The sequence below is a fragment of the Halyomorpha halys genome, unplaced genomic scaffold, assembly GCF_000696795.3.
Source record: "Halyomorpha halys isolate HHAL.00 unplaced genomic scaffold, Hhal_1.1 Scaffold480.1, whole genome shotgun sequence".
NCBI lineage: Eukaryota > Metazoa > Arthropoda > Insecta > Hemiptera > Pentatomidae > Halyomorpha > Halyomorpha halys.
In genome coordinates, this window is record NW_027116427.1 from 46105 (window position 1) to 68675 (window position 22571).

The 22571-nt window shown below is 30.0% G+C and overlaps 1 protein-coding gene across 9 annotated transcripts in view; it reads right to left on the bottom strand.

Moving 5' to 3' along the window:
• Positions 1 to 22571, bottom strand: part of LOC106683396 (hydrocephalus-inducing protein homolog) — a gene marked incomplete in the record, with an annotated part of 211677 nt that overhangs the window by 30237 nt on the left and 158869 nt on the right. For 8 of the 9 annotated variants that reach the window (XM_067053226.1, XM_067053222.1, XM_067053221.1 and 5 more), the window contains 11 exon segments: positions 181 to 435; positions 5158 to 5356; positions 5434 to 5603; positions 8081 to 8302; positions 8391 to 8595; positions 11593 to 11752; positions 12864 to 13029; positions 14351 to 14495; positions 14577 to 14765; positions 15044 to 15167; positions 20124 to 20334. In XM_067053226.1, the coding sequence (XP_066909327.1) occupies positions 181 to 435; positions 5158 to 5356; positions 5434 to 5603; positions 8081 to 8302; positions 8391 to 8595; positions 11593 to 11752; positions 12864 to 13029; positions 14351 to 14495; positions 14577 to 14765; positions 15044 to 15167; positions 20124 to 20334 (2046 nt within the window). 9 annotated transcript variants of the gene reach the window in all.

The window sequence follows — 22571 nt, forward strand, 5'->3', positions numbered from 1 at the left end:
CCCCCAACCATCTTCTCCTCATTTATCATCCACGGTCAACTATCTCTCATAATTAGTAATAAATTAAATTTATTGGTGCTTTTAAAATCGAACCTTTGTGTCCACTAAGCCTCTTACTTTTTACTTTATTTCATAATAAAAAGAGTTAAGATCCAACATTAGTGTACTGAAATTCATTACCTCAATTCCAGAGTACTCGCCTAAACTGGAACATTTAACATAGACGAAAATCTTCGACAGCAAATTTGGTTTCAACTCTATCTCAGTAGGATCCAATTTAATCTCAATCATTTTACCATATTTGTTTTTAATTTTTAGTTTAATGTTATATATTATATTGCTAATATTGATGATTCGTGTTTCTTCTTTGATTAACTGATAGATACCAATTTTGTCAAAAGCAATAATGCGTTTTAATGGTTTAACAACATCAACCTGAGATTAATAAAAAGTATATTATTATGTAAAAAATAATAATAATATAAAAACAAATAACTATAAAAAAATATATCTAGAAACTAATATTAAATGGAAATATTACATTTTAAAATAATACTATTATCAGTCGATGCAGTATCAGATAGGTTACCCACAAGCAGAAATTTGTTTTTCCTTAAAGATAATAGCTGATCATTATTTAACCAAATAAAACCTAAAATATTATTAGACTGCAAATGAAAAATATAATATTGGAAGATCGTTGATTGACCATGTATAACATATAAAAAAGGTTTTTATACACAGTCTGGGTGAGGTAAAAATAACTCAAATAGTAATTGAACTATTTAATCTGACTCTATTTTCTTTCTTTGTAACGTTATTTAAGCGTTTGTATCTTTTTTAGCCCTACAACATCTGGCCAACTATTCACATTAAATAGTTTAATTACTGTTGCGGCCAACATATGGTCCACAAATCGATAGTTGGAACATGTGATTTTTATTAAGTCAAAAAACAAAACAACTACTCTCTGTTGTTTTTTAAACTGTAAATAGACAGACAACTTCTTAACGTTTCACACTGCATACACATATCTTCTTCATTTTCTCCTCACTACGCACTTGTAGTTACCAGCATTCTGGTCATCTTAGCCACGGCGGGCGGACTTCTTCAACTCATCCTCCAAAAGGACAAGGCGGGCGGACGTACGTCCCTTTCATCGATCTACTTCCATGAGAATATCCACTCAGAACAACCACAACCGGGGCCCCACCAATCACTGGTGATATAAGACTTTTTCTCTAGTTTGTATATTTTTTTTTGTTCAATTAATTTTATTTTGTAATATTATTAAGCTTTCTTTTTTTTCCTAGTTTGTATATTTTTTTGTTTCTTTTGTTATGTTTACTTATTTAAAAATAAAAAATAACAAAATTCGACCATTTCTTTTCTTTTCACGGTTGGGCTAGTAAAGGTTCCTTTTGAACCCCTACCTGCCGTAACAATTACTATTTGAGTTTTTTCTTTTAACACACACAGACCATCCTCCTTTTATGAAAAAATCGTATCATGAACCATTTAACTGAATATTAATTATTAGTTTTATAACATTATTATTTATGATTATTTCATAAACCACAGACAAATACTTTTTTAAAAAATAATGATTACACACTTAAAACTTAAAAAATGAACAAAAATGAAATTGAGTACAAAAAAAAAACCTCCAAAAGAGCTAATTCGAGCTGTAACCCTAAAATGTGCAATTTAAAACTAGTGCTAACAGAATTTCCTCATGATTCCAATTTTTGTAAGATTCGACTGAATATGAAGCTAGATAATTGCATAACAATCCGGTCTCTTATAATGACATATACTACCTGTAGTGAGGTTTATATTAATAGCCATTCTAACACAGAGTGAACATAAGAAGAAAAAAAAGATGTATGCATGTGTTAAAAAATTAATAAATCAGAACCTACAAAAATCGATCTTATATTCTATTTATACACCAATCTTCTAACCCCCCATAAGGGTTCAAATTATATCATATAAAAATTTAGTGATTTAATTTTTTTCTCCTTTTCAAATACTTCTTTATTTAAAAAATTATTTACACTACATTGATGTTTGTGGTTCCTCCGCCTTCAGGGTATTTCCTGTTTTAACAATAATATCCAGTCTGTTCCTGAAACCTTACTAAAATCCATGAATTGACGAAATAAAATTTATGGAATTTAGAAATAGGGAGCCAGGAAGATATAGGAAATCATTGTTATAATAGGAAGTACCATGAAGATCTGTGAATTGTTAATAATTATAAAATAAAGAATTATTTGGAAAGAAGAAAAAATAAAAACACTAAATATTTATTCAATCTAACAGTATTCTTGAGAAACTGTGGTGAGCAGTGAATTTTAGGGTAAAGTAAATAAGAAAAAAGAAGCTATTATAAAACCAAGCGTTACTTCTAGAGACACCCACTAATTTTCTGCCAAGATAAAACTTATAGTTATAGGTTAGGATTTAAACTGGGTTGTTGATTCAACATAGTAAGCTCCCAATAAGCTCTCTCTTATTATTTTTATAAGACAATAAAGAGGACTTAAAAAATAAAAAATATGAAGCGGTGTGAGCATAACACAATTTTCATTCAGCATCCTACTTTTAGCATTGTTGGGCAACTATGAAACTAATAGCTAAAATTGTCATGGATACAATATTTATCAATGGTTCATCCATGAATGAAGATCACATCCATTTTGCTCATTTCAGGCTTTTAGTTGAAATTAATTCTCTCTCATTTCAAAATTGATACATCAAAATTATTTACAGTGGCAATGCTTTCTTATATTAATCAATTTTTTAGAAGCCTTTTAAATGACACACAGGTTTTTGGCCTCAAACATGGTCCTTGCCAAATATAAATTGCTGTGTAAAGGTGTCCTGATGGATTTCTTCGAGCCAGTTCACAGTTAGTTCTCCTCCTCCATGCGTTAAGGCTCTGATCCTAGATAACTCCAGTAATCGTACTTATTATTAAGGAGGACTTTTCATTTACATCTCTCGATTCTGCTTTCTAGAGTACCTGTTAGAGCCAAGGTCCCATAGTTATATAGGGTTTTTTTTAAAGCCCGATAGAACTTGAAATTGTAAAAAATAACACAAAAAATTAAATTGTAATCAAAATTTTTTTTTATTCGAAAGATCAATACGTGACATTAACATTTGAAAATGATTTCGGGCATATGGGCACTGCGGCTGTTCTTGACGAAGCGCATTCTGTAAAATTGTGTTCAGCGATGAGGCGCATTTTTGGCTTAATGGGTTTGTTAATAAGCAAAATTGCCGCATATGGTCGTGCGATTTGACAACTCTCGATTATTTCCTGTGGGGCTACGTGAAGTCACTGGTTTATGCTGATAAACCAGCAACAATTGACGCCTTGGAGGCCAGCATTGTTCGTGTTATTCGTGACATACGGCCAGCAGTGCTCGAAAAAGTGGCCCAAAATTGGACGTCCAGAATGCGCTTCGTCAAGAACAGCCGCGGTGCCCATATGCCCGAAATCATTTTCAAATGTTAATGTCACGTATTGATCTTTCGAATAAAAAAAAAATTTTGATTACAATTTAATTTTTTGTGTTATTTTTTACAATTTCAAGTTCTATCGGGCTTAAAAAAACACCCTATATATCAGAGCTGACTCTCATATTTAAGGAGGAAAAAAAAAAAAAAAAGTGAAAAATTGATTGAAAAGTGCCAAATCTGGACAATCAATAAGTTGATCTCATACACAAGGCATATAAATCAGTATATTCATGTTCATTCAGTTTTGCACAATTTTTTATTTTTGAGCTAGGCTGACAACATACACATAGAAACACTCATACAGATTAGCAAGTCTTGGTTATTTCAACTCAGGGGATCTTAAACATGTATTTCCCCTGAAAATTATAAATTTCACATGATCGCAATTGTTAATTGCCACCTCAAATTGACTATGTCTATTTGTTGAAAAGCTTTAAAAGAACAAAACAAGCTGGTTTGGATATAAACATTTATTTGATTAACCTAACATTTGAAAACTTAAACATAAAATAAACAAAAGATGAATAAAAGTAAAAATAAAAAGACCTTTTAGATAAAAATAAAATTAAATAAATAAATTATGAAAACAAAAAGAAACTAATTTACAAAAAACAATAGACATATAAAATAAATATTTGTCAACTCCGATAGGTCAGAGGAAGATATTTTGCTTGTCGAGATGTGTAGGTCGCAGCTCTGTAGCTAAATATACCGCTACAACTCTCAAAGTGGTCTAAAGTTGGTGCAATGGCTCATAAACAGTCTAAATGTCCCAAAAGCCAAGATGGCCACATTGGCATTTATTGAAGGCAGACAGGGTCTAATAATTTTAATGAGTTATGCAAACTGATCAATTAACAACTCATATTATACTCAAAGGCCAAAAACGCAGAAAGGTCTGGTTCCGGACTTTAATATTGACTAAAAACACTGAAAATGTCCACAAATATTACATTATAAACGCAGATAGGTTAGACACTATCATGGCCACTAAGTAGCTGGAACTGATATTAAAGTCGATACGCAGAAAGAGACTGTAATGTGCGTTAACACACTCAAAAATGTTCAATAAATAACATCAAATAAACGCAGACAGGGCTGGTTGGAAACTATCATGGCCAAAAATTAGCCAGTACTCATTTCAAGTCGAAACGCAGAAAATGTCTGGTTTCAGACTGTAATGTCGGTTAATACACTCAAAAATGTTCAATAAATAACACCAAATAAGCGCGGAAAGGGCTGATCAGAAACTATCAGGGCCACTAATTAGCCAGAACTGATTTAAAACGAAGATGGTCGGCCTGTTGCAAGGCGATGTTTTAGCAATGTTATCATGTTCTTACCCTTAGCAACTGTCTCTATTACCTAATTATAACATAGAAATATAAATACATATTTTTCTTCTCAAATAACTTGATTCCAATTAAAATAATATAAATAAAAATAAATGTAACTAAATTAAATACTAATACTAACTAATCACTATTTACAATAAAACACAAATTAATTATATAATATGGCATTAACAGCAATATTTTTCCTTACTATATATTTCATACATAGGTAAAGTAAAAAAATAAATAAGGCTAGTAATAAAAATATTTTACAATAACAAAAAATCTATACCTGGAAGAACTCCCCTTCACCCAACAGAACAATGAAATCGCTAAAAGTATTGTTTATAGAAAGCTCTATTGTTTCATCATATTTTCTTTTCTCTCTTGGAAAGAAATATATTGGGATGTCAATTCCACAATTAGGAGTAACATTTGAACAAGGTAATTCGATTTTAAAATAGTCAACAACTGGACACTTTAGTTTAATCCTTTAAAACATATAAGTACATAATGAATTATCACAGATATTAAAAAACATTACCGATATAAAACTAAATGTCCTTACCGAAGCAATTCCCCCTCAAGATTTTCAAACCGTAGGTTAACAGAGTTATATACATCATTGTTGGTTTGTATCAAGCAAGTTCCAAAATTGTGCTCCTTGAAGCTTAATCTGTAAAAGGGATCTTCAGAAGAACCATGGAAGAAGAATGTATAAGTTGGGCCTTTGAAAACCTGGAAATTCAGTTATTGAGAAAGTTTCTTTAATTATGAATAATGTAATGTAATATTCCAGGTTTATTAAAATAATTAATACGAAATTTAATAGTTTTTATTATTCTCAGATCTAAAATATAGCTTTGATGATTACAAGGTTTAAATGAAAACATTAAATATTAAATCGATTATTTTAAATTGTATAACATCATTTACTTTTATCTCAGGGCAGGTTTTCCAGACAAGTACCTTATGACACTTAACTAAATTAATAGCTACTTTTACAAATATAATTAAATCCTAGGTAGAGCAAACTAACCAATTTTATAATCTTCTTTGATGACTGATGGTTCTCTATGTCTTCTTTCTCAATATGCTACCTCTGACAGTTAACCAAGGATTGGTCCTCTTACAGTTTCCTGGACAAGTCTAATTCAGGAGGATCCAAACAAAGAGTGTCTTTCTTCTTTCAATTATATAACCTTCTTTGATGACTGATAATTCTTAATGTCTTATTTCTAAATATCTACCACCGAAAGTAGACAAAGGGTAGTAAACACCACCAGCTTCCAGCAAACATCCTCTCCTCTGCCATCCTCGCAAACAAGTATTGTTTTATGAGGAGAAGATGGTTGGGGGTGCGGTCAATGAAACACAAATAAGTATGACTAACTTATTTTAATGTGCCGACGTTTCGGCTAGAGTTTCTAGCCTTCTTCAGGGCTGCTCGCTGAAAAGTTGCGCACCTAATCAAGGTACCTAATCATGTATGTATGTATGTATGTATACCTAATAATGTACCTAATCATTAGGTGCGCAACTTTTCAGCGAGCAGCCCTAAAGAAGGCTAGAAACTCTAGCCGAAACGTCGGCACATTAAAATAAGTTAGTCATACTTATTTGTGTTTCATTGACCGCACCCCCAACCATCTTCTCCTCATTTATCATCCACGGTCAACTATCTCTCATAATTAAGTATTGTTTTATTTCCTTTGTCCATTCTCATGCTTCTATATTCAATGTAAACATCAATTGTAGCACAACGGTTTTGAATTTTTGTCCAAGATTCTCTTTATGTAGATTTTTCCCTAATACTTTGTAATATCCTCTTTAATGAGTAAATAGTGATTTTTATATATAAATGATTTTAGTTATGTTTTTACTTTATGTATCAATATTAAATATTGTAGTATTAAACCTAAAAAATAAGCTAACCAATTTTCATTAGTAAAATATGCAGTTATAAAAGATATCGTTCAAATCCAAGACGGCGGGGCATGTCCTTTCAAAATTCCGTTGAATCGTGGCCATGTTAAGCAGATTCAAATATTTTAAAAAAACTTTATTTTAACTTCCTATTATAATTGAAATTACAATACATTTAAGAAAAATTAGAAATTAAGAATAAGTATTCAGACTTCAGAATAGCGTTGCTACCTTGACTCTTTGAACAATGTTTTCTTTTTTAAACTATGTTTGACTGAAAAAAATTTGCGGGCTTGCTTTTTGGTTAAACAAAACAAATGAACAATATTGAACGTTATCCATAAAATAAAACATTACTTAAAACCGTCCATACATAAAAAACAACTATTTATCAAAAAAGAGGATATTACAATATAGATATAATAAAGCTAATGAAAAAATGCATATCATAGTTTTCATAGTTTTGAAGAAAAATTAAAACTAATTAAACAAAAAAATTTTTTTTGTTTATTTTCTAATTTTTCAACCTTTCGCTTTGAACAGCCCTGATGAAGCCCTGCAAAGTGGGGCGAAACGTCGGACATTAAAATAGTTTATATAGTAGCGATTGTACTACAATTGATTATTTTTTGGATCGACCAGTGAACATTGAAGATAGAAGAGAGGAAACGGGCACTCTTGATTTGGCTGGCCTGGTTAGAGGACGTCCGTCAGCTAGAAGCAGGAAGGACTGGAAGCCATTGTTAGGAGTTGGACTTAGTCTCATGGACAAGAGGATGTCAACAGTCATATATCATCAAAAGATTGTGTAATTGGTTAGTTTTGTTTCTAACAGAAATTTATTATATTTGTAAAATAGCTATTAATTAAGTTTAAGTGTTATTAGTAGTAAGGTGTCGTCTGTTTCTGATTGCCTGGAAACCCGTCCTGAGAAAAGAGTCTATTATGTTATAAAATTTAAAAATTATTACAATATATTACACTATATTGCCATATTACAGCATAATTTGAAGACTGTGCAAGAATTCGCTGTTAATATTAGTCTAATTACAAATTGAACTCATCCAGTAGAACATATACCTTTAAGAAGATATAAATATGATTTTGAGTATGACTAATATTAATAGCAAATTCTTGTACAATCATTGAATTATACAGCAACATGAAAATATAGCAAATACCTGATGATGGGGTGACAGCCCCGAAACATTGTTATTGGTTTTAATGAAATAAAATAAAAAAATTTAAATCGAGGAAGAAAATTATAGTAAAATACTTTAAATAAATACCTTTAAAATAAACGGTATATTTTTGAAATTAAACTTTTTAAGAACAGTTATTTTCATAAAAGCATTAAATTCAGTGTGGGCTGGAACAATTTCATCATAACGATTTATTTCAATATCTAATTTGTCTCTGGCCTTGTCCGAAAAAATCCATTCATAGGCGATTGCAACTTTTCCTTTATTTGATAAAATGAAAATTAAATCTAACACATCATCAACTGAAACCTAAAAATAGTAAATTAATAAAATTATAACGAAATAAAACAAGTATAACTAAATAATTTTTATTATTTATAGATATATGTAATTTCACCTTTCCAATGTTAATAAAATTGTTTTCATTTTCTTTTAATATAACAGTTTCTTTAGTATCATTTTGATTGATCAAACACATCACATCGATTTCAACATTTAAACATTGAGTTATTACTTTAAAACACCATCTCTTTGCCACATTCTCAAAACTCCAAAATGTTTTGTATACATGTTTTCTTGGGACACGGAGAGTAGAAGAAATCCTTTGATAAGAAGGAAATAGATTATCATTAGCTGTAAAATACTATGGTAATAGATAACAATTCATCAGTTGAAAACTTAAACTTTTCATCTCTAGAAAAATTTTTCTTCACTTTTAAACTACTTCACTAATGCCTGTTGAACAAATTCGATACTTAGGACTCCATCTTGACAAGAGACTTACATGGAATCCACATACAAGACTGAAACGACAAGAAACTGCTCGTAGATTTCGATTGCTACAATACCTTCTTGACAAACGCTCTAAACTTCCCATTCACAACAAAAAATTATTACACAATCTAAAATCTTACGTAAAATCCTTGATCTCCTTATTACCTTAAAAATAAACTCATGCAAAAAGACCTTAACATCCCATTTGTTGCAGATTTGGCCCAAAACAGATATGCGTCTTTCCATTCCAAACTCCTTACCCATTAGTTCTTAATCTCTCATCCTAAACAATCCCTGATAATCCTCTGAGGCATCTGAAAAGAAGATGGCCATGGGACCTTCTAACTTAAATTAATGCTTGAAGTACCACCAACGGGTTCCTTTCCAAGATTTTCAAGTATAAATTAAACATTCCACAGATTTACTTATCATATTTATTATTTGTACAGTTGTAAATTACATTAAATAAATAAATAAAAAAAAACGTTTAAACTGTCATAGAAAATGAAAATGTTTCAGCATATTTTCTGCCCTACTCAAGTACTGCATAATAACATACGTATCTTAAAATGTTTTTAAAAACTGAAATAATTGATTTTTTTGTATAGAGATCGACATTTATATTGTGATAAAGTGACTATCCAATCCAAATGGATATCGAAAAAGTAATGCTTTTTATTTAAAAAGAGAAAAATTAAGGAACTGATAAAAGAGCAACTGATTTTTTTTTTTTTTCATTGGTCGATATTTTAAAAATTTTTGAATCTAAAATAGAATTTGATATAATGTTAATATTATGCCAGGAACCCAATCATTATGTTTTAATTAATATAGATACAGATACAATTAATTTTTAATTTTTGTTTATAAACTGAGATTTTTAATCTGTGTATCAACAGAAGGAAAACGATTACCACTGTGATGATCACAATTTTTAGCTGTTTTTAAATTATTACATATTTCGCTATAAAAAGAATTTTTATTTAGAAACAACCATGGGATATGATATCATGAAAGCAGATAGTATAAATTTTCAAAGAATCAATGCTTTAATCTTAGAAAAATATCTTATCTGTTCTCCAGAGTTTAGAAATATAAAAACATCTCTGTGAGTACATTCTAAATTGCAATAACAAAGAGGAAGGAAAAATCATTACATTTTTAGTTACTCTTAAGTAGTCTTTCAGAATAAATATAACCTCTAATGAAGTTAAACTTTGTATCTTGCATTATACTTACATCGAAGTGATCTTCACAAAAATATAATCTATTATTTAGATTAGATAATAATTTTGGAAAATCATTAAATCCCTTCTAGCCAGCTTAACCAAAAGTTTCTAGCTTTAAAATCTTTTGCCATTTGGATAAACAACTTTTGTGGAGTCTTTATAGTAGTATTTTCGCAATTAGGTACTGAACAAGAACAATAAGGAATATAACTCATAATAAATAATTGCTTAACTCAGGAAACGAGTAGCCTTGAGCATTTTGTGTGAACGAAATGAACGTCTATATTTTCCTAGTATTTAATTTGTTTTGTTTATATTTTTGTCTACCTTCCGTTAATCCTCTGATATTGTTATTGCTGTTTCTTTATGTTACTTCCTCTTTTACCTCCCCACCTATACTCAATTCAGTTTTGCTCTGGCCTCCTCGCAGCGGTAAGACTGAGTATTTCTCATACCAGTACACTCCTAACATAACATCTTTATTTTTTCTTATTTGAGCATTTTGCTCACCTGGAGATCTCCTGGTTTCTTATATTAAATCATGCGCCGAGGCAAGAAGAGGTACCTTTAGATCTTTTAGGAAATCTGGATTCTTCAGCCCCTGATGGAAGAACTACAATTTACAATTTTAATTTCAAATTGCAATGAAAGTTATCGTAAAGAATTTTGTCATTATCACATCTGATAATATATTTATAAAAAAAAGCACGTATTGTCTACCATGGGACCTCACAGGACAAAAAAGTAGGACACTCCTGCCAAGTTAAATAACAAGGAAAACTTGTGAACGATATAAAACACTTTCCAAAAAAATGTAAAATATTAGGTTGGTGCATATGAAATGTTGAATTTGTTTTACATGCAAATATTTTTCTTCCTGTTTTCGTTATAGTTTTCTTTTTGGCATAACCTCATTTATATCTGTATGGTCCATCGCCCAGAGTCACATTTCAACACAGGTGATTTCCTTATAAGTGTTCCTTTTTGTATTTTGATTTGAATTCCACACATATTCGTGTAATTTTTTTGTATGAGTATAAAGTTGGTAATAATGTTGCAAAAGCTGCATGCAATATAAATCAGGTTTTTGGTAAGAATACAGTTAAAGATTGAAAAGTACAGTGTTGGATTGAAAACTTTCGGTCTCGTGATTTTTCACTACAGCACGAACCACTAGGAAGATCCAAAATGACTGGCATGGCTACATATCCAAAACAGTCACATACATCGCACAGAACAATTGAGAAATTAAATAAATTTAAATATGAAGTTTTACCAGCACCCAGCTTTATTCACCGGATCTCTCGCCAACCAACTTTCATTTTTTTAAACTTCTGGATCTGTTTACTTACTGTATTAACAGTATAAAAATGAAAACATTCGATATCTAAATTTAATGATTCTAAAGATCAGAATTTTTTAAAGACAGGTATCTATGCTTTAAAATCCAGCAGGAAAAGTGTATTGAAGCAAATAGAACATATTTTGATTAAATAAACAGCTTGTGAAAAAAGATTAAGATTCACTTAAAAATCCGACATTGCTTATGCGCCAACCAAACTAATACCAGATTCTATTTTAAAGATTAGTACTCACTTAACTTCATGATCCCTATCGCGTTCCAATATACCAGAAGGAGGGTCAATGTACAGCTTTTCACTTTCAATGTCTGAATACAAAGAAATAGCATCTACTTTATATTTAAATGATACTTTTTCTTTATTATGAATCTTAATTTTTTTTTCAGTTTTCATATCTGTGAAAAAAATTAATTGGCTTACTGAAATAATTGCTACTATGTAGGGTAATCTAACATTTATGTTGGTTATTCTAATAATAATGCAGTTAGATTAAGTGCAGTTTAAGCTCAAATTGAAATAAATTAACTATTTCAAAATTATGGTATATTTTTTGTCACAGAGATTTGAAAAGGGAATCCTTTGTTATAGGTATTTCCGGTTTTCTTAAACATAATAAATCTAGGTGTCCCCATAATGGGAAATTGATTTAAGGTTCCTATAATAGTTTATTATTAATAGTTCTCTCATTTCTCTCTCCCTAGCCATATTACAAGCTATAGGTTACTCATTATAATCAATTTACAAATATAAGTACCTAATTAATTTCTCTTAGTAGTTTTTCACAAAAATAGATCATCTAGACCATAAGTCCAAATAACATCAAAACCTCTCTCCCTCGTATATAGTGTATGATATTATACAAATATATAAATAGTGAAAAAATTGAAATTAACTTAACAAAATGTGCAAAATAAAACAATATAAATGATACAATGGGCAAAACATAAAGTAAAATATATACCAGAATGTACAATGTACTATTTTGTTTTCTTTCTTTTCATTGTATCATGTATATCATTTTCTTTCGCACATTTCAAAATGGTAATTTCAATTTTTTTCACTATTTATAAATTTTTAATCATTACTTACATATTATATAATTTCTATTTCATTTGAGTTACTATTACTCATTATTTATATTTTCTCCTCCACCTTTCATTATATTTATTTCTTTATATACATGAGCTCAGTCTCATTCTTAATATTTTTTTTCTATCAGTTGTTTAGCATAATTCTTACCTCTACAACATTATATTTTATCTTATATTAGTATTATTTACTATGTACTTATTTTATTGTTATATATGTTTCCACGTTTGTTATTGTTTTATTTTTCTATGAATTAAGTTTGTTATCTGTGTTTTTTTTCAGCCCTAATGAAAGGCTGAAATTCGGTCGAAATGTTGACACAAATAAATACGTTTTAATTATTTGTGTTTCATTACTGAACTCACCCCGACCATCTTCTCATAAAAAGATATAAAATAAAAACTGAGGATCACTCACCAAAAAACACTGGATCTAGAACCAATATATCAGGTTCAAAAACGATATCTGGTATTTTGGTTTCTCCAATAAATAGAAAAGCTTGTTCAGTATTATAATCTGGGATTTTCAGGTACCAAAGGCTTTCATAAATTCCATAGTCTTGAGGATTAAATATCATTTCTAACTGTAAATTAACATGATTTTATAGAGCACCACTTTAAATAGAACACAAAGAGATAATAAAAAAAAATCGATATAGCTAAGACTTAAAGAATATGTATTGTTTAACATACATTGGTCAGAGACATTTATTCCCATACTAATTAGTTCTATTCCAGTAGTTGCCATGTAAAAAGTTACTATTACTAACAAGTAAAAACATTTTCCATTTTTTTTTTTAAATGCAAATTTAAAAAATTTATGACGGATTAATATTTATATAGTAATATCCTCTTTTTTAAATAAATAGATGATTTTAGTCATGTTTTTATTTTTATGTGTGAACCTTAAATATTGTTCATTTGTTTTGTTGAACCAAAAAGCAAGCTAACCAATATTCATCAGTCAAATATGAAGTAAAAATATGTTATTCAAAACAAAGAAGATGACGGCGTGCGTCCTTCCGAAGTGTCCATTGAATTGTTTGTGTTGAAAACATAGACTAAAATTTTCAACTTCTGTTGTTTATCTACCATAATTATAGAAAAAGACTAATCAAAGAAGAAATAGAAGACAATAACAATTATCAATAAAATATTTACATCGTGAATCATAGCAAGTTAAGTAGAGCGATTGTACTACAATTTTTTTTTTTGTAATCAACGAGTGAATATTGAAGATAGAAGATAAGAAACACTTTTTGGTTGGATCGCCTGCTGAGAGGACATCTGCTAGAAGGAGAGGCGAGGAGAAGCCATTGTTGACCGTTAGACAGAGCATTTTGGGAAAGAAGAATATGTAATTGGTTAGTTTTGCTCTACCTTGAATTTAATTACATTTGTGAAAGTAGCTATTAATTTACTTAAGTGTTATCAGTAGGAAAAGTGTCTGTTCTGATCGCCTAGAAAAACATACCCTGAGATTAAGAGTCTATAATATTATATATTAATAAAAATAAAATAAAAATTCTCATATTTATTTAATCTTTAATCTCTTTATTTTACCTTGTCATCTTCAAAAATATATTTTAGATATGAGAATTAATAAAAACTATTAAAATTCCTTTACACTTAAAATAATTTTTTAAATATTACAATATATTTTTTTATTTGAAAATCATAAAGATATAATTATCTAATCCCTAACCTATAATTGTTTAATAAAAATAGGATAAGATAAAATTGAATTTTCTTAGACTAAATAATAACATGATTATGATCATCATGATGCAAAATAACATGATTTGAAAAATCGAAGTCAAAATTTTTCACAATCACAATTATTTCTCTAACTATATATTCCATATATAGGTAAGTGAAAGTAAAAAATAGGTCTATAACATTTACCTTTAACATAGATTGTTTTTCAAGATTACCAGAAGCCTGGTGACAATAGAATCCAGTTGTAGAATTTTCGACTGTTGACATATTATCCTTGTTGTACCAATTATATGAAAATGTACTATCGGTGGCATTGTAAACATAAATTAGCCTGAAACCAATTTTATTGAAATTAAGCACAAAAACAAAAAGTAAATGAAAAATAAAACTTATAGTAGAAATAATACATTACTTATTTCGAATAAAAGACTTTGGTTCATACGCAGTCATTTTGATACATTTGACAGACGGTAAAATATGTAAAAGTGTAAATTCATTGTAATCAACTTCATTTTTTAACACAACCTGAACAGGTGGTATATATCCAACTACAGACAACTGAGTTCGAGGAAAACCTAACAGCATGTCGTCTAAAATAATTCTAGAAAACAGATTGATCAATTTAAAAAAAAAGTAATTTTGTATTTTAAATATTACATATAATGAATAGGCAAAAGTTGAACATAAGTAAAAATCTTAAAAGTTATTGATTTCATAAAATTTTCTAACACATAAAAATAAATGGAAAATTATGGTCTTCTATATTATTGAATTAAACAAAATACTAGAATTTTTTAGCTCACATTGAGATTCGAACTTTTTATTTAGATTATAATTTAATTAAAAAAATCCAATTCAAAAGTTAACAAATTTTAATACCTCACATCTGCTGTATAAGCTCCAGGCTTTGGAGGATAGAAAGTGAATTTCGACTTGATAGTAGAGTCAGGTAACAACATTTCTTGGACGGATAGGGGCCAAAATACATTGTTTAAGCAAACTTCTACAAAATTAATTTAATGAATTACAATTAATCCTGAATATTAAATAAATCTAGATGTTATTATTTCAGACCATAATTTGGCACTGAGCATAATTCCATTATTTTTCTTTCAGCCAATAGCCAGTGAGAGGGGGGAAAAGATGTGTAGAGCAACCATGCTGCGATATGTTGGGCACAGATCAAGCTGCCGATTCACCATTATATACTGACATGAGGCTACCTAGCTGCCTTAACAAAAACTACATTTGTCAGGCGAACATCATATATTGAAATGTATATTTCTTTTAAATACTTTGATTACAAATTAATAACCATGTTATATGCTGTGATATCCTTAAATTCTTGAATCAATAGATATTACATCAAAATCTTCTGATCCACTAAAAGCAAATGTCTTACACATAGCAGCTCTCAAGAGAGATAAATTAGCACAACTTGTTAGACCAAAGTGCGAATTTACCCATCAGGGAATTCTCATTGCCCTTAGGAGCCAGTGAGAAAATATATAAATATATTGTTATATCCTCTTTTTAAATAAATAGTTGATATTTATAGAAACATGATTTTAATTACATTTTTATTTTATGTATCTTGTTTCAGTATTGTTTATTTGTTATTTTAAATCAAAAAGCAAGTTAATCAATTTTCATTGTCTATAATAAATTTGTGATTCAAAACAAAACCAAGATGGCGGTACGTATCCTTCAGTCAACAAGCCCGTTGAATCAAGGCCATGTTGAGCAGATTCAAATATCATAAAAACTATTTTAACTCTTCCCCTCATAATTGAAAATACTTTCAATTAAAGAAAAAATAGAAATCAAGAAATAGTGCTAAAGAATAATATTCATAAAGTAAATCATTTGCAAAAGTCCTCAACTGTTGTGCAATAATCGATGTTTACATGGAACATCGAGGCAGGTTTTGGTTTTTGGCATTCATTCGTTGTTTGGGCGCGAATGGGGGGAATGATGTTTCCAGGATGAGGAGGTCCTCATCAATTTCTGTCCAGCAAGGTTGGACATCTTGAAAAAAGAGGACAACCAAGAGTCACCCAAGAAGAATAAGGAACTCTGAGTTTGGATTGCTTGATGAGAGGACGTCCGTCGGCTGGAAGCGGGAAAGATTGGAAGCCATTGTTGTGAGAGACATAGCTTTTTGGATTGACTAGAAGCCATTTTGACGGTAGGACATAGCATTATAGAAAAGTAGATACCAAGAATCATCAAAAGAAGAGTTTATGAAATTGGTTAGTTTTGTTATAACTAAATTTAAACACATGTGCAAAAGAGATATTAATTTAATTAAGTGTAATTATTGTAAGTCTCTGTTTCTGATTGCCTAGCAACCCGCCATGAGATTAAGAGTCTATTATATTATAAAATTCAATTATCTATTTGATATATTGATATATGATTATTAAAGTTAATAATTAGATCCCAAGCTATCCTTTAAATAGGAAATTAGTTAAAAAACTAATAAAATTCTTTTTATTATATTTTAAATAATTTTTGACCATTACAATATATACTGTAATATCCTCTTTTTTAATAAATAGTTGATATTTATAGATAAATGATATTAGTTATGTTTTTATTTTATGTATATTGTTTCAGTATTGTTTTATTTATTATTTTAAATCAAAAAGCAAGCTAACCAGTTTTCATTGTCTAAAATAAATACACTGTTCAAAACAAGAAAGATGGCGGTGCGCGTCCTTCATAGCAAGTAAAGCAGAGCGATTGTACTACAATCGAGTATTTTTTGGATCGACCAGTGAACATTGAAGAGAGGAAACGGGCACTCTTGATTTTCCTGGCTTGGGGAGAAGACGTCTGTTCGGCTAGAAGTGGGAAGGACTGGAAGCCATTGTTAGGAGTTGGATATAGCGTCATCGACAAGAAGAGATCAACAATTATCAGGGGAAGATGTGTAATTGGTTAGTTTTGTTTCTAAATGGAATTTATTGTATTTGTAAAATGGCTAGTAATTAAGTTAAAGTGTTATTAGTAGTAAAGTGTCGTCTGTTTCTGATTGCCAGGAAACCCGCCGTGAGAAAAGAGTCTCCTATGTTATAAAATTCTATTATCTGTTAAATATTAAAGTTTTTAATTTGCACCCAAGCTATCTTTTATATTTGAAATTAGTTAAAACTATTATAATTCTTTTTATTTTATTTAAAATAATTTTTGAATATTACAATATATATTGTAATATGCTCTTTTTGAGTAAATAGTATATTTTGATGTATAAAGGGTTTTTAATATGTTTTATTTTATGTATCATTTTAATATTGTTCATTTGTTTTGTTGAACCAAAAAGCAAGCTAACCAATTTTGATTGTCCATAATAAATTCGTTATTCAAAACAAAACCAAGATGGCGGTACATATCCTTCAAAAAGTATGTTGGAATCAAGGCCATGTTGAGCAGATTCAAATATCATAAAAACTATTTTAACTCTTCCCATCATAATTGAAAATGCATTAAATTTAAGAAAAAATAGAAGTCAAGAAATAGTGCTAAAGAATAATATTCAGAAAGTAAATCATTTGCAAAAATTCATAACTGTTGTGCAACAATCGATGTTTACATGCAACATCGAGACAGGTTTTGGTTTTTGGCAAGCATTTGTTGTTTGAGCGCGATTGGGAAATGATGTTTCCAGGATGAGGAGGTCCTCATCAATTTCTGTCCAGCAAGGGTGGACATCTTGAAAAAGGAAGACAACCAAGAGTCACCCAATAAGAAAAAGGGAATCTTTATTTGGATCGCCTAACAACACACTTCGATGGATGATAAGCAACTAAAAAACTGTAAGAGGACCAATACTTTGTTTTGTTAGTGTTTGTTATGAGTCAGTGTTAGTTAATTGAGGAAATCATCAAAAGAAGAGTCTATGAAATTGGTTAGTTTTGTTATACCTAAATTAAAATACATGTGTAAAAGAGATATTAATTTGATTAAGTGTTAATAGTAAAAGTATCTGTTTCTGATTGCCTAGCAACCCGCCCTGAGAAAAGAGTTTTTTTATATTATAAAATTTAAATAAAATTCTATTATCTACTTAATATTAAAGTTTTTAATTTGATCTCAAGCTATCCTTTAAATAGGAAATTAGTTAAAACTATTAAAATTCTTTTTATTTCATTTTAAATAATTTTTGATTATTTCAATATATATAGTCCATCAGAACATTCTAGTGTTATTTTTGGAAATGTATATTGACTTTTATTTCACTTTGCCTTCTCTGGATCTCTCCTCCTTTCTACACCTTGTCTTCATTTGGTAAGGATGTACGGGTCATTCTTATAGGACTTGTTCTCTACAGAGCGAAGTTTCCATCCTTTAAGGACTTATGGCTTGTTCCCTTAGGACTCAACCTGTCCATTCATCTGCTAGCCAGCTACCTAATCTACACGAACATGCATTGTCGAGGCCTTCTGATATGGAGCACCTCACATTATCAACTCTAATAAGAACCATCTAATCTTATACCACATCCTCAACAGATCCTTCAAGCTTATGAAAATCATCTATTTAATTTTCTTTACCAACAATACGTCTACTATTCAAGCTATTTGACCTTTCACTTTATTCAGTAAATCCTTGGTTTAAATCAACTCAATAAAAAAAGTTATAAACATAGCATATATTGAGGAAAAAAGAGAAAAAAATATGTTTTATTACTAGGGATTTGGTTTCAGTAGTAGTAGGTCAGAAAGTACTGTTTTTAACCAAGATTATAAAAACAGCTGAGGTGGTTAGTATTCTTGTTTAGTCAGTATTCTTAGTCACCTTGTAAGCAAAACTGCAACAGTACTTGGATTGCCATAATATGTATTTTCACCAATCACGCTATGCCTAGTGAGACAGTACAGTCACATACAAAATGTAATGTCCTCTTTTTTGATAAAAAGTTGTTTTTATGTATAGATGGTTTTAGTTATATTTTATTTTCTTTTTAAACAATTTTGATCTCTTTTCTCTCAACTTTATTCTTTTTAACATCCGACGTTTCGACCTCTCAGTTCATTCTCAAGGATTCCTTATTCTGTCTGTATTCCTTTTTTTTCCTTAAATTCATTAATGCCGGCTAATTGCCTTTGTCCCAATAATTTCTTCTATTAAATTATTTCCTAAATTTAAAACATTTCAATAACCACTTTTATGTTCTTTAACAAACCCCAAACAGATCTGTTAGGCCTGTCCTAACATAGAAGAATCTATGGGCCGGTAAGGGATGAGGAAGGCTGGAGAAGAAGAAGAAATAAGGAACTCTATGAGCTTCTCCAGGATATAGACATGACCTTTGTTAGGCTGGAACACCTTGGCTGGGCAGGACATGTTGCACAGATGAGTCCTGACGAAATACATAAAAGAGTCATGGAAGAAGAAACCCATTGTCCAAGAAGAGTCAGATGACCCAAACTGTGGTGGATGAATGGCGTAGTACAAGACGCACGAGACTTGCTTGGAGTCCGAAATTGGAAAGGAGCAGTCCGAAACCGAGCCGAATGGGGTAGGCTCATAGAGGAGGCCAGGACCCATCGCAGAGTTGTAGTGCCAACTGATAGATAGATATCTTTTTTAATTTATAATAGTCATACCTTCATTTTAAAAATAAAAATTAAGAATTAATTATAAAATTTAAAGAAAATAATTAATGATTTAGGACCCGATTATATTAGATAGAAACAGGGTCCAGAACCAAATTTTTAAAACTAATTATAATACACTCTATTAAAATTGTAAAAACTTTCTAGCCAATCTATTATTATAATTGCTTAATATCGTAAGTGTTCAACATCACATCCTTGCAAAACAGTTGGTCTAGAAACAGTACTTTCTAAGAAATACTGAAACTGAATCCTTTCATAGGTTGTACTGATAAAGGTATAATAATATTAAAATGCTTAAGAAAAACAAAACACTAGATATTTCTGAAAGTTCATACCAGGAGGAAAAACCTGATTCATATTTACAAAATGTAATTCATCAGGAAAATCATCATTTATTGTGGCATCCGAAGGCATTTTCACAAAACCAATCTTATCTAACAGTTCACAGTCGCTACCCAATTCCTTAAAAGTTATGTTTTCTAATTGAAATTTCACACGGCAGCTTGCTTTAGCACTGTTTTCTAATAATAATATTTCTTCTGAACACTAAAAAAAAAAAAATAGTATAGAGTATTCATTAAGAAATAGAAAGATAACAAAGAATATAAAGTGATAAGCAGCTGAGAAAACACTGATTTGAAAAAAAAATAAAATAAAGAAATAAATAACATTTATTTAATGATAATTTATCTAAATCCCTAAAATTTTTTAAGTGTAAAAATAGATAAATGATGAAACCAATGATTTCGATCTGAAAAGTAAGCTGAAAATGTCATTCCCAACAAACAATCTCAACACTTTTATCTTGCGGCCTCCCCTGGAAACCACTTACACGCATGATTTTTGTTTTTAATATATTCTTTTCTTTTAATTAATAAGCATTATATAATGTACCAAATGTAATATTTAGCCAAATAAAGTTTAAATACTTTTTTTTAACCATAGTGATACATTGTCATCACCGGTGTATGCCATTTAATTGTCATCTATGTATGCAATTAGCTAATGCATCAATGCTTTGTAGGTATTTTAAACTAAATTACTGAATAAGAACTCTAGAAAGTTATTGTATATCCCCAAATTTTCTATAAAACATTTAGACAACGTGAAATAATCAAAAACAATGTAAACAAAAATGATATTGGAAGCGTGTAAAATAAAAGAATGCATAAGTAAATAAATTTATATAATTCAAAAAATAAAATTGATACAAAAATTTTTTTAAGGAGTGTAAAATTCCTTAAAGGTGGTAGAACCCAGAGTGATCTTAGCTGGTGGAAGCTTGAAAAGTACTAAACACGCTTCAGGACAACACAATATGAAAGGGATGTGGTAGACCTAGTGACCTCACTTGACAATAAATTATCGTCATAGATGCTCCCAAGCTACCACTGCTTGACGACAATGTGTCATCGACAGGGTCAGTGTTAAAAACAGGCTAGGAGGTGGGTAAGATAACTTCAGCTGCTCACCAAAATAGGTAACAATAAACATATCAAAACCTATTTCATTATATTTGGTTTATCAATAGTACATAAAGAAACTTGAAAAATTTGTCACACTTCGTTTTAAAACTTAGGTGGAAAGGGAAAAGAAGGTAATATATGAAAAATGTGTCCCTTTCCTAAAGGAAAAATTCTGCGAGACGTTCAGAGAAAGAGAGTTCACCGTGAGAGGCCTCTGGTTTGGATCTTGTGGAACAATACCACATAAAACTAGGAGCTTCTTAGAAGACCTAGGTCTTAGTATCATGGATATAGCCATCTTGGCGGAAAATATTACTTCGACTCCCTGGGGGTCATACATCATCATCTGCATGGGAAGTGGCTCTGAGATTATTCATTTTTTTTTTTTTTAGTTTTTAGACCTGTTGATTTGAGTTTTAACTTATTTATATATTAAATTATTTCTTTTAACTTATCTATTCATTGAAGTATTTCTTTTGACTAACTTTTTGTTTTGTTTTTTCCTAAATCTATATATTTGTTTTGTTTTTTAAATGTTTATTTGTTTCTTTGTATAAACTGATCTACTGCGATGACTATTATGTCTTTGATTTAAATTGACTTTGCTGTCTGATGAAAAATTTGTTTAATGGATCACTGGAAAGGGGAGGTCTGATAGAGTGAGATAGAGAGAACAAAATTGTCAAGTTAATGAAATAAAATTCTTAAATTAATTAAAAAAATAAATAAATAAAATAAAATATTTGTATTTAGTATGTAGACGAGTATTGATTGAAAAGGGAAAAAAAAATGTATTGTTATATCATGTGAATGTATGTACAGTATATATGTCTGATCATGGATTGACTGGTATGCTGTTATTATATAGTATGGTTATGTATTATATAGTATGCTGTTATTATAGTAACCTAATGTAATTTGGTTACTACACAGCATGGCTAAATAAAGCATTTCTCTCATTTATTAAAAAACTCAAGTAAAATTTCTCTGTCTTGCTCTATATATGGAGTCTGCTATGAGAAGTATGGAACCATTACGACACTTATTCATCACTTGATAATTATGTAATCAGATCTCAGAACCTGAGAACTGTGGGCAGCACCAGTTCGAATCCAGCCTAGAGGGTGGACTCTTTTCATTTTGTGGCGGTCCCACGAAATGAAAAACTTAATCTGCCCACTTTGGTTAGAATAGGTTGGTCACCTCAAGATAATACCCTCCTTCTTCTGTATGTCAGAAATGACCAGGAAGGAGGTCATAAAAAAGGGGAAGGTAATAATAATCATTGATATTGTTTAAATATAAAGTAACAATTGT